This window comes from Tachypleus tridentatus, chromosome 2, assembly GCF_004210375.1.
Source record: "Tachypleus tridentatus isolate NWPU-2018 chromosome 2, ASM421037v1, whole genome shotgun sequence".
NCBI lineage: Eukaryota > Metazoa > Arthropoda > Merostomata > Xiphosura > Limulidae > Tachypleus > Tachypleus tridentatus.
Genome location: NC_134826.1, coordinates 64,858,343 through 64,870,666, shown reverse-complemented (window position 1 = coordinate 64,870,666; position 12,324 = coordinate 64,858,343). Strand labels below are relative to the sequence as shown.

The 12,324-nt window shown below is 30.3% G+C and overlaps 1 protein-coding gene across 1 annotated transcript in view; it reads left to right on the top strand.

The window, feature by feature from the left end:
* LOC143244018 (multidrug resistance-associated protein 1-like) overlaps positions 1 to 11,605 on the top strand; it is a 51,555-nt gene extending 39,950 nt beyond the window's left edge. The window contains exons 20-28 of the mRNA XM_076487960.1: positions 189 to 499; positions 1,392 to 1,591; positions 2,032 to 2,158; positions 4,371 to 4,472; positions 5,630 to 5,776; positions 7,785 to 7,943; positions 9,836 to 10,002; positions 10,310 to 10,504; positions 11,351 to 11,605. Of these exons, the coding sequence (XP_076344075.1) occupies positions 189 to 499; positions 1,392 to 1,591; positions 2,032 to 2,158; positions 4,371 to 4,472; positions 5,630 to 5,776; positions 7,785 to 7,943; positions 9,836 to 10,002; positions 10,310 to 10,504; positions 11,351 to 11,462 (1,520 nt within the window). The 3' untranslated portion in view covers positions 11,463 to 11,605. The remainder of the gene's footprint in view (positions 1 to 188; positions 500 to 1,391; positions 1,592 to 2,031; positions 2,159 to 4,370; positions 4,473 to 5,629; positions 5,777 to 7,784; positions 7,944 to 9,835; positions 10,003 to 10,309; positions 10,505 to 11,350) is intronic.
* Positions 11,606 to 12,324: the final 719 nt, after the last annotated feature.

The following is a 12,324-nucleotide window of genomic DNA, read 5'->3' as shown; positions in this document are numbered from 1 at the left end:
CATGTATATTTAACTTGCTTATTACATTAATTCAGATGTTAAAAGTAATTTATGAATACAGTAAAACCAATGGTAAACTTAACAAAACCATGGCAAGTTTGACTTGTAATTTTGTTGTGTGTTCTTTGTTATATTTTAATCAAATAAATTTGAGCCATGATTAATAGAATATGTTTTGTTTCTTGTAGCAATTTTTGTGCTACTTGCAACAGTTATGTTAAACCTAGCAACGCTGTGGGGATCTCAAATTCTACATGACAGTATGTTGAAACATGTTTTGAAATGCCGAATGTCGTTTTTTGATACCACTCCCATGGGAAGGATTCTTAACCGATTTTCCAAAGACATTGACACCACAGATATCACAATTCGGTTTAATGTTCGATTATTTACAATTCAGTGCTTCCGTGCTGTAATTGCTTTTATTGGAATATGTTTAGAAACACCCATTTTTCTTGGTGTTATTTTACCCTTGGGTGTATGCTACTACTTTATTCAGGTAAGTGTAGTTTTTGTTTGTATTATATTTGACTAGAGTTAAATTTTTTGTTTGTATTACAAGCATACTATAGAAATATTACAGACTTAATTATGTGGATTGATGATAACTATATTTATGCCATATAAAAGTTGTGGAAATTTGAATTGCAAATTTTAATCTAAAGATTTTCAGCTCCTAGCCATTTTCATCCATTCAAGAGTAGGGGTTACTGTATAAAAAATAAACAAATTTATGATGCAGAAAGTGAAGAGTAAAAATATAACTTATGAGAATAGTGACAAAAGTAAGAAACTTCACAGAAAAAAATGAAATTCAGCAAAGAATAATCTGTTAATAGGAATTTGATTCTGGTTTTTCAGATCTCCAAATTAAGTTCTTCTCACAAGCTGTTTGTTTGGGGAAATGTTGTATAATGTTTGAACATGCAAAAAAACAAAAAACATCAAAGCAAAACTTTCTTTCTGTTAGTCTTATCTGCATAATTTGGGAATTCTGCTCATGTTGCATTTCATCAGTTAATGATTACGTTAATGGGAATATAACATTGTTATGATTATTGACATCACACACGAAAGTTGCAGATTGGTGTATTTGAGTGTCATTTTTTGTTTTTAGAATTTTTATTAAAAGAACCTTATGTTATTTAACCCTCAATTTATTTGAATATTTATTAAATAACAGTTTTACTTTCTAAGGTATGAAACAAATATTGTAGTACAATAACAGATAATTGAAAACAATATTCAGTGTTTGTTGGTTTTTTTCTTTATTTTACTCTTTATTAATTGTCTCGTGAGAAACTTATTACACCATTTATTTATTTCTAAATTGTGTATGTACCAAAGTTAGTTTTGTATTAATAAGAAATGTTTGATCTTCCTTTTTGTAGAGGTTTTACATCTCTTCTTCTCGCCAACTTAAAAGATTAGAGTCTATCACTAGGTCCCCAATATACACCCACTTCTCAGAGACAGTTACGGGAACAACTTCTATTCGGGCTTATGGTGCAACAAAGCGTTTTATTTCTGAGTCTAACAGCAGAGTTGACTTCAATCACTCAAGCTATTTCCCTAGTCTTGCTGCAAGCAGGTGAATTTTCTATTAAGTATATATTTCCAGTACTTGCATTGTGAAATGTTATTGAAGAATGACCACTCTTTATTTTCATAATATGAAATTGTTTTTCACTTAGAACTTATCTTATTTCTATTTGGTTGAAGTAAAATAATTTTAAATTTAACATATAATTTTTAGTCACTGATTTATAGACATAATGCTACCCAAAAACATTTAAACTAACAAACATGAGAGTGTGATTAGTATAGTTAAATAGAATGAAAAACGTACAGAATGTCTTGCAGTTGAATATTTTGTGACAGTTATAAAGAAAATGACTGCTCTACTATACATATAAGATTTTTTTCTAGTCAAAGAAATAGTTGTAAATTGACTGACAATGTTAGTTTTAGAGTACATATAATGAAAGAAATTTGTTTACATTGTTGTTTTGTTTGTTTGTTTTTTTCCAGGTGGTTAGCCATTCGACTGGAGTTCTTGGGCTATTGCATTGTGTTTTTTGCTGCCTTGTTTGCTGTTCTTACGAAAGGAACAATTAGTCCTGGAATTGCAGGCTTGTCAATCAGCTATGCTCTTACAGTAAGTATAAATTAAAATAAATATATTCAGTCTTGTTAGCTGAATAATTTCTTCAAAAGCAGTAATGATTTTTGATGGAAAAAGAAAATTTATTTTTAACTGATTTTTCAAAGTTATTTCATAACCTTATGTGCAATTATGGAGTATTTTTCATTTTATATATTACATTTTACTTAAGTAACTATTCAGTAACCTTCTTTAAGATTAAGTACACAGGACAGTTAATTAATAGCTGTATTGCTACCAATAATCAATTAATTATTGGTCATCAGTTGGTTATTGCTCACCATATTTCAAACATCTTTTTATTACCAATACCAACTATTACTACTAGAAATCGTTTTTAACAAACGAGAAATGCGTGATCAGTATTTTGGCCAAATAACCTTTATTAGCCATAATTTGCAGTGATATTAGGAGTTTTTGTTTTAATTTTTGGGTTTTATGTATTTTATGCACATGTTTATTTGTTTTTAGGTTTTTATGCATGTATTTATTATTAATAATATTTTTCACTTAAGTACTTTAAAAACTGCAATAGTCTTAATTTAGTTTCTGAAATGTTTAGCATATAAATTAGGAACAAAAATGATGTGGGTTAAAAATGTAGCTTCTGATGACCAGTCTCATGGATGAGTGAATGATAATTAAAAACTTTAAATATAGCTTAACTAGGTGTACTGCTAGAATTGCTTTTGATACATACATGTATATGTATAAATAGACTTAGAAATGCTGATAATGCATGTAGTTCCTAAATTAAAGGTACATTGAATTAATATTCTTGTTTTAACCACTTGTAAAAGTCATGATACAGCAACTGTTACTGATGTTAACATATTTATATTCACAAAACTTGTTAAAATAATAGGCAGGAATATATTGGACAGCTTAGCTGTTGTAAAAAGCATGATGTGAGAGTTTTAAGATGAATGTGATGGGCAAAGGTTTTAAACCTTTGAATAACAGTTTGGGTATCATAGAATAATACCATACAAAACAAACAGAATATTTTAATAATATGTTATTCTGGTTTTGAGCAGAATCATATGAATGTTAAGGCATTGTGGGAATTTGTATTCACTCTCATTTAATGGCATATTGTTGATCTTACATTGAATTCTAGTAGTTTTATGATTTGTAGTGTATTAAGGAAGATGTGAATAACTAAGACTATATATCTGAATATTACTGTTACATATTTTGCAACACTGATTGATCCATATTGATAACCTTACTGAATTTAAGTTTGACAAAGTTTGAAACACCTCAACAATTATGATCATATGTAAATTTATTTGCTAATATTAAATATTACAGGTCTTTTTTAATTGTTTATCTGTCAGGTTAGTAAGCTTTTCCTTAATCTAAATTAACAGTCAAAGTTATATTTCACGTAATGACCATAAACTGAAAATACATCAAAGAAGACCATAACTCCAAATATTGACTTACAGAAAATGCACATTTCTCTAAGAGATCCTACTGATAAAGACAGTATGCTACAGTTGCACTATAAATATAATTTGTTTTGTTTGGAAAAAACATCATACTTCTTTAAGCTAATGAAAAGAATCTACTGCTATTTTGAACTATAAGTTAAAGGTTCTTCCTTGTAGTTGAGGCATGGGTTCAGTTATCAGAAGGTCTATGGTTTGAGTCTGAAGTATGCCACTGAATAGACACACACATGGGGCCAGGTGGTTATGGCACTTGACGTATAATCTGAGATTCACTGGTTCAATTCCCCATCAGATTCAAACATGCTTGCCCTTTCAGCTGTGAGGGAATTATAATGTGACAGTTCATCCTACTATTCATTGATAAAGGAGTAGCCCAAGAGTTGGCAGCAGATGATGATGACCAGTGAGAAATTCAAAACAAAAATTGTGCACGACAAATCGAGTTTGAGAATAAATAACCCCTCTAGGCTATGTTTTGTTCAGTGATATTGAGTTCCATTATTCAATCAAGAGTAATTGTGTAGTTGATGAGTGCTACTGACTGCTTATCAACTTTCAGACCAACAGTTCTATAGGACAACTGTACATATATCTTGAGGTCTGTAAGCTAACCATTTAATGCATATTTTGCATACAGAGACATTCAGATAAAAAGTACCAAGTATCAGAAGCAGAGTTGATGTTTTTGTATTACTCACTAGTTTTATCATTATTAAAATTCTGAAGTAACATTTTCCTTTTCTCTGCAGGTGACAGTCAATTTAAACATGCTTGTACGAGCCAGTTCTGATGTTGAAACTAATATTGTATCAGTAGAAAGGTGCTTGGAATACACAACAGCTCCTACAGAGGTCTGTTCATATTTATTCTTTGATATCATTTGTCTGTTATACTTCTTAAATGATCTACCAAAGAAAATGTTAACTTTTTTCATTCAAGTTAAATCAAAACATGCATGCATGTACATTTATAGAAATGTTTGTGTAACATGAAACGACATTTGAATATTTGCTAACACTCATGTGGAGATAATAAAGTAGTATTATGTTTATTGCTAAGGATATTGTTTTAAATGTGGAGGAACTTCATATATTGTGAGTTAGTTGTAGGATAGAAGAAATTGTAATGTTGAAAAGTGTTTTATACATCTGTGTATGCTTGCATAAAATTATCATTGGCCATCGTTATTAAAATGCTAATGCAGCCATTTTACATTTGATAAATGCCTTGTGTTTCAATTTGAACTGAACGTGAAAGGTCTCACTTGAGTCATTCCATTCTAGTACAGTGGTAAGTCAATGGATTTATAATGCTAAAATAAGTGGTTCAATTTCCCTCAGTGGACACAGCCAGGACTGGATTATTTATTAGGCACAATAAGCACATTGCCTAGGGCCTATGAAAACTATGGGTCCATGAAAATTTTCCTCTTAATCTGGGTTTAACTTACACAGCTGATAGGCTCTGTGAACAGAAGGTGCCTAGGCCTGGCCTTACGATCATTTTGATCCGGCAATGGACACAGCAGAGAGCCTGATGTGGCTGTGCTTTTAAGAAAAGCAGACACTTATTTGATTTTGTCAAAATGACAGATTTCATCTGTCACTTAGTGCTGACAAAATGAAAGATGCGATCTTATTCATTCAGTTGTTATTTTTTCCATTATTTTGGTATAAAAAGTGTAATATAGCAACTTGTGAAAATTTGTTTGACTTAATGAAGATAAGTAAATAAGTGTGATTACTAATGTTCTTTATGGCATTGTTATATATTTTGTGTCATTGAAGTTTAGCTTGGTAGTGCAGACTTAGTGATCAGGTTATTGGTTATTTTAAGTTGCTTACATATTCTGTGAATATCAATGTCTGATAGATAATCGTACACAGATATTAATATATAAATTCTCAATACATGCATAGAAATTGCACTTTTACCAGTCATACTTGTTTCTTCACATTCCCCATGTAAAAAAAGTTCCTTTTTTACAAGTCTTCTCATACTTTAACAGCCTGCATGGTACTGCGAGTCCAACAAACCAGACAAATCATGGCCAAGATATGGTAATGTTGTGTTTGACAACTACACTACACGTTATCGAGAAGGTTTGGATCTGGTGTTGCATGGCCTTTCATGCAATGTGCATGCTGGTGAAAAGGTAAATCAGTATGTTCTTGTTCTTCCCTCCTTTTTTAAAATTTGCAGTTTGCCAGACAGGTAATTTAGTATTTATGTATATTTACTATTATTGAATCTAAGGTAATCAGATTGTCAGATCTCTATATATTTAACCCTGTCACCATGGATATCCTTTACTGTGCATGAAATAAGATTTTAGTGTATCACACTCAAATTAATAAACATTTGTTTAATTTTAGTTTAATAAAAACTACTTTTGGTTTATGGTATAGAAATTACAATGGCATAAAATTTTAGCTAATAATCTATATTTTAATAGTATATAAGTTTTTATTTTTTAATTCTACAAGGCAATGTTAAAAAATCCTCAATTTTTCCCAGTGTAACATACATGAAATACTTTCTCTTAGAGTTTAATCTTTCCTATTTTATCCACCACCTCTTGGTAAAAGTATGAAACTAAATGTAAATTACTTTCTATTAAATTGTTATTGCTCAGTATGGTTTGTTTACAGAGCTATCTGATAGAAAATCGGACCCCTCATGCCACAGCTACCTATCACATCCTCTCTTTTAGAATTTGTTAATATTTCTCTGTTATATTTAATTATATATTACCTGTAAACAATAGAAATTCAAAGTTTTCATCTGTTAAATGACATATGTTTTAAATGGTTAAATGTCAGTTTCACTCAGGATACCAAACAAGCTCCCATGAGAAAGTTAATGAATAGCTTGGATGAATTTGTAATGACTCTTGTCACATGGTTAGAAAGTCAGAAACATTTTGAGAATCTATCTACTTATTGCACCTTATTAATCGATATTGTTTTGTGCATTATTTAATTAATTAAATAAAAATTAAATACATTACTGTCATTAATATAAACTGACCAAGCCTGTATAGAGAGAGTTAATGGGTTTATATTCAACTCTGTGAAATATTTTGTTTTTTATGAAAAACTATGAATTTTATTTTTTATTTCTCCTAAATAGTAAAATTGATGAAATAAATAAGGTGAAATTTTTTATTTTTATAATTTAGTAAAATGTTGTTATATATCTTATGGTTTTTAAGTCAAATTTTCATTTCTTCAACGTGAAATTCATCAACATTCATTCAATGAGAAGGATCTACATCATCAAGCATTTCATTTATTTCCAATTATTTAAAAACAAAATCTACAGTTATGGTTAAATATTTTATTTCCTTAAGTCTTCAAACCCTCCTTCACTGATGATAATTTTGAATCACATGTTAGAGGCACTACTAAAGTAATTTTTTTGGTTTTAACATTTGTAAAACAGTTTCTACATATTATGAAAACTAACAAGATTCATAAATGGTAGTGTAGGAAAAATGTCAATGGTATTAAATAGTTTAGATAGAAACTAATAATAATTAAAAGTTACATGATGGTTGTTTTAAAGTTAGTTAAGATGGAGAGATGTAGTGTGTCTAGTTTATTTTCTGAAGTGTGAAAGCATGTCACCAAGATTAGATAGAAATATTGAAGCTTGTTTAATACAACAAATATGTTGTTGTAGTCCATGTATATTTGGAATACTCTGTCAGATTTGTATGGTTAATGGAGTTACTCATCGATAAGTTGACCAGGAGTTTTTTACTTGAACCTTGTATTTTTGTTTGTATTACCTCACAAAGCTTGTTAGTTTGATACATAACAAATGATTCTTCTTGCTGTCTTTCTGACTTTCTCAAACATTAGCATTTAGAGTCTGTTTTGAATGAAGAAATTAATTAGTTATTATGAATGCCATGAATACAATTTCTTTTATATTAGGTAAAATGGCAAGGTTCTTAAAAAAAGATAGGAGTTAGCTATAATCATAAAATTGTACAAGTAAATACCACAGAAGGTATGTCTTCTATTAAAACTAACCACTCTTTGTCATTTATGGGGATAGAACAGCAGTTTTAAATCGTTGATATTAAAAAAACTGTGGTTTCATACTGAGGTTCTTATGTTGGTATTATTGATGTGCACAATTCTGTTTTGTTGTAGGTGGGAATTGTAGGAAGAACAGGAGCAGGAAAATCCTCACTCACCTTATCACTCTTTCGTATTATTGAGGCTGCAGGAGGTAGTATCACCATAGATGGTGTTGACATTTCCAAGATTGGCTTACATGACCTTCGATCAAAACTCACCATCATTCCCCAGGTAATTGATAGGTACAAATAACAATATCTTCTATTTATATATATATTTTGAATAAAATATAATGGATAAAAATGTAATTTTTACACAAAATTATCTGATTTGTTATTACATTTTATGCAGCTGAGAATAAACTTCCTGCCTGAAATGAATTTGATCGGTAACTTGGCAAACATTAATGTTTTACATATATAGTGTCTTGGGTTATCTTTAACTTATCATAGTGAATCTGTATTTATGTATAATTTATATGATAATATATACCATTATGCTAGTAATTTATTTGTTTGAATTATTCAGCAACCATGCTACTTAACATAATGAAAATAAAGTCTTAATATATTAAAGTCATTATGCCAGTTTTTGGTAATTCCACTGGGCCTTTTTCATTCTAATTTGCCCTCATTTAGAGTTACTGAAGAAGGATAGAATTGTCTCTAGCCAGTGTAATTCATTGAAAAGTAGACCTCATATACATTCTTAAACATGAATGTTATGAATTATTTTCTTTGGGTGATTAGTCCATTAACTTTGTAACTCAACTGTAATGGAGAGGGTCCTGTATTTTTAACATTAATTTTTATAGGTCCCATGGGTAGAACTTAGTAAATACAAAAAAAAAGCACTTAGTGTCGACAAAAAGCTTTATTTACAATGTACACTATATGTTTTCTTCCTGCAAGTGGAAATGAGCATGTTAAAATTTAATGAAAAAAAAATATTTACAATTTATGCTGCACATGTTGTTTCCTTTTATGATTTTTTTTATCAGTGTTAAAGAAGTTAAGGGCACTTTTGTGCTCAAATAAAATGTACACTACATGTTACTTACCTTCAGCAAGTGCTAAAGTAGGACACTATGCAAGAGGATAAAATTATTACCTCTCCCAGTAAACATGAAACTATCTTCTGTTGATAAGGTATCGTTATTTAAAAGTGACCACTTGATTTCTTATTTTTATTTTATGGTTTATTTTGGTCCAGTCAATGTGTTTATAAATATTTTATTGTACGAACTTGCTTGTGTAACATCTATTAAACTTTGATATCTTACAAATCGTTTTCAAGCAGAAAATAAAGAAATGCCTTGAAGATTTTTAAGTTAAAACTACTTGTCTTTAAAATATGTGCATCACTCAAGAAATATGAAAACAATGTCACACGACAAAGATCTTTTCGTTACATTTAGGAGATAATATTTAACTTTGGACCAGTAATATGTCTCTTGGAAAATGCAAAGGTTTAATGCTCTTCAAAGAAAGCACCAGATCTTTTCTCATATCACTTTCTGTTTCTTCTTTTCATTGCAGAGGCGTATCTAGGCACATGGATCTTCACCAAATTTGGCACAAAGATTTTTTTTTGGTTTATGCAGAAATACATGCAAATTTGCAGTTTCACATTTTATTTTCAATTTGTTATGGCCATTTTTGTACAATTCAATATAAGGGAAGCAAATTTTCATGTCCTAAGATAACATTTAGTTAATCATGAATTTACATAACTTCTGTCTAGCAGACAGGTACTCCAGCTAATTTTAACATGTATTATGACCTGGCACTTGACTCATAATCCAAGGGTTGGGGGTTTCAATCCCTGTTGCACCAAACATGCTCGCCCTTTCAGCCATGAGGGCATTATAATGTAACTATAAATTCCACTATTCATTGGTAAAAAAGTAGCCCAAGAGTTGGTAGTGGGTGGTGATAACTCGCTGCCTTCCCTCTGGTCTTACATTGCTAAATTAGAGATGACTAGTGCAGATAGTCCTTGTGTAGCTTTACACGAAATTCAAACCAAACCAGACCTTAGCTCACAAGAAAACCTTAACATTAGTTAAAAACATACATTCTTTTATTCTTTACCAAAAATAAGTCTTCTCTTCTACTTCTTAGGATCCTGTGTTGTTTACGGGTACGTTGCGGATGAACTTGGACCCTTTTAGCCAATATGATGATGAGGCAGTTTGGAACTCCTTGGAACTTGCTCATTTAAAAGGCTTTGTGTCTGGATTGGATGCTGGTCTTGACCACCAGGTGTCTGAAGGAGGAGATAATCTGAGGTAACATGTATAAGTTGTGGTAAAAAACCAACTGAATAATTGTTTTATTTACATAAAGGAAAAAATTGCTATCAAAAAAGGATTTATTTTTTTTACACAAGTGTATAAAATCAATTTCCTAGACAATTTTCAAGCTGAACTATAATAATAATTAACATATAGATGTAAAATCATATATTTCAGTGACCTTTGACACCAGAAGATCAAATTGCAAGACAATATTTTGGAACGTTACTTATTGCACTTTTGTTTTAAAGTTATATATGATGCATTTATACATTTCAAGTATTCCACATTATCTTTTTAGTGTGGGACAAAGACAGTTGGTTTGTTTAGCGAGAGCACTGCTTCGAAAATCAAAGATTCTTGTGTTAGATGAAGCCACTGCTGCTATTGATCTTGAAACTGATGACTTAATCCAAGCTACTATAAGAAAAGAGTTCAGGGATAGTACAGTGCTAACGATTGCTCATCGACTGAATACAGTCTTGGACTATGACAGGTAGTGTTACTGTTTTACATATGCTAAAATACGTGATGGTGAAAACGATTTTAGGTACTGCTTATGAATATACATTGTATACTTACCATTTGAAATAAAGTAGTAAAATTTTAAAAATGAAGAAAATATTTCACAAATTTATGCTGCCCAAGGGAGGGGCACAGCACAAAGAGCCCATTGTGTATAGCTTTGTAATGAACTACAAACAAGCAAAATCAAATATTTATTAAAACTGTTGAGTTTCATTCTGCTTTTACCCAACAATAAGAGAAAATAAAAACAAGTAATTTATTAGAAATTGAACTCTAATTAAATTTGGAACTGCTGGCAAAAGATATTTAAACTCATATTCTGTAGTTTTATGTAATTATGTTTCAAAAATAACATTCCTCTATACATCTAATATGTCTCAATGTTCCCATTTGTAGCTTTTTTTATAAAATTTTTAAATTTGGATTTTGACTTTGGTTATGGGTTGATCCTGTAGTAGAGCTCTGAAGTTCACAGCTAAAAAGCCAAATATTTGAATAAGTGCATTGCCACAAAGTATTCCTAGCACTTTAAACTGTTTATGTGGAGCTGGCTACGTTAAAAGATTGACAGTCAATCCCTTAGCATAAGCAATAGCATGTTACTGCCTGCCTTCTGTTAATTCAGTAGTTTGAAAGTTAGAGTCAGTTGATAGCTTTATTAAATTTGTCACAAGTAAAAAAATATAAATTTTAAGTATATTATATTCGTAAACAAAAAAACTGTAGCTGTTAGTTCCGTTTCTTCTATTTAACATTATGTACAAAGAGAAATGGGATATCTTTATATATATTATTTTTACTTTTTTGTTTTTAGAATAATGGTACTTGATAAAGGAAATATAGTTGAATATGACTCTCCATGTAACCTGTTAGAGGATGAAACAAGTGTCTTTCATTCAATGGCAAAGGATGCTGGCCTCATTTAGAGAAAAATACAATTTCTGCACAACTATATTAAATCTACTTTACTATGTATTATCAATACACCCTGGGAAGATCAACGACTTTTCATTTTGTAGTATAGGAGCTTTATGTAAATTATGATTGTCTTATTATATTAATGTTAAAAGAAAGAAACTCCTGGGTCCATAAGGTCTCAGGATTAAAGATTAATATATTAAAAGTTGATTTTTAATTTGAATTATTTTTACTGTAAGTTCATTGTAGAAAACTTTAATTGTGATGTTTATATTTGGTAACAACCATTTTTATTCTGTTATTTCAATCAGCTTAATTGTGATATTTAACGGTAGGTAATATTTCATATCTTAAGTTATTTCAGCAGCTTTTATATTTTAAAAACTGGAAAAACATGGCATGTTTATTGACAGTTGGTGAGATACTTTCTCACACTTTCTTCATTTGCTTTTCAATTGGTGATAGAAATTATGGAGTCTGAGGCTTTGTATGTTGTAACTGAGTCAATCTGGTATTGGGGAAAGACATTTTCATGTGCATACAATGAACAAGGTGTAATTTAAACCACTATTATATACTTTTCTTGTATGTATACTTTTCTGGAAACCTGTACAGGTGAAGAAAGGTGTTACAAGAAAGTTATTATCATTTCTACTGTGTTGTAATATCATGCTAAGGGCTGAGTATGTGTTGTTAATTCAATCCCTGTGGGGCTGTGGATGTCATAAGAATAACAGTCGAGTCTTGCTGTCCAATTGATACTGAATGCTATTGACTAACTTCTTTCCATCTAATCTGTCAGTTGAAATTACGGGTGACTAGAGCAGACAAACCTTAATTATTAATTAGGTTTTCACGAATATATAAAAA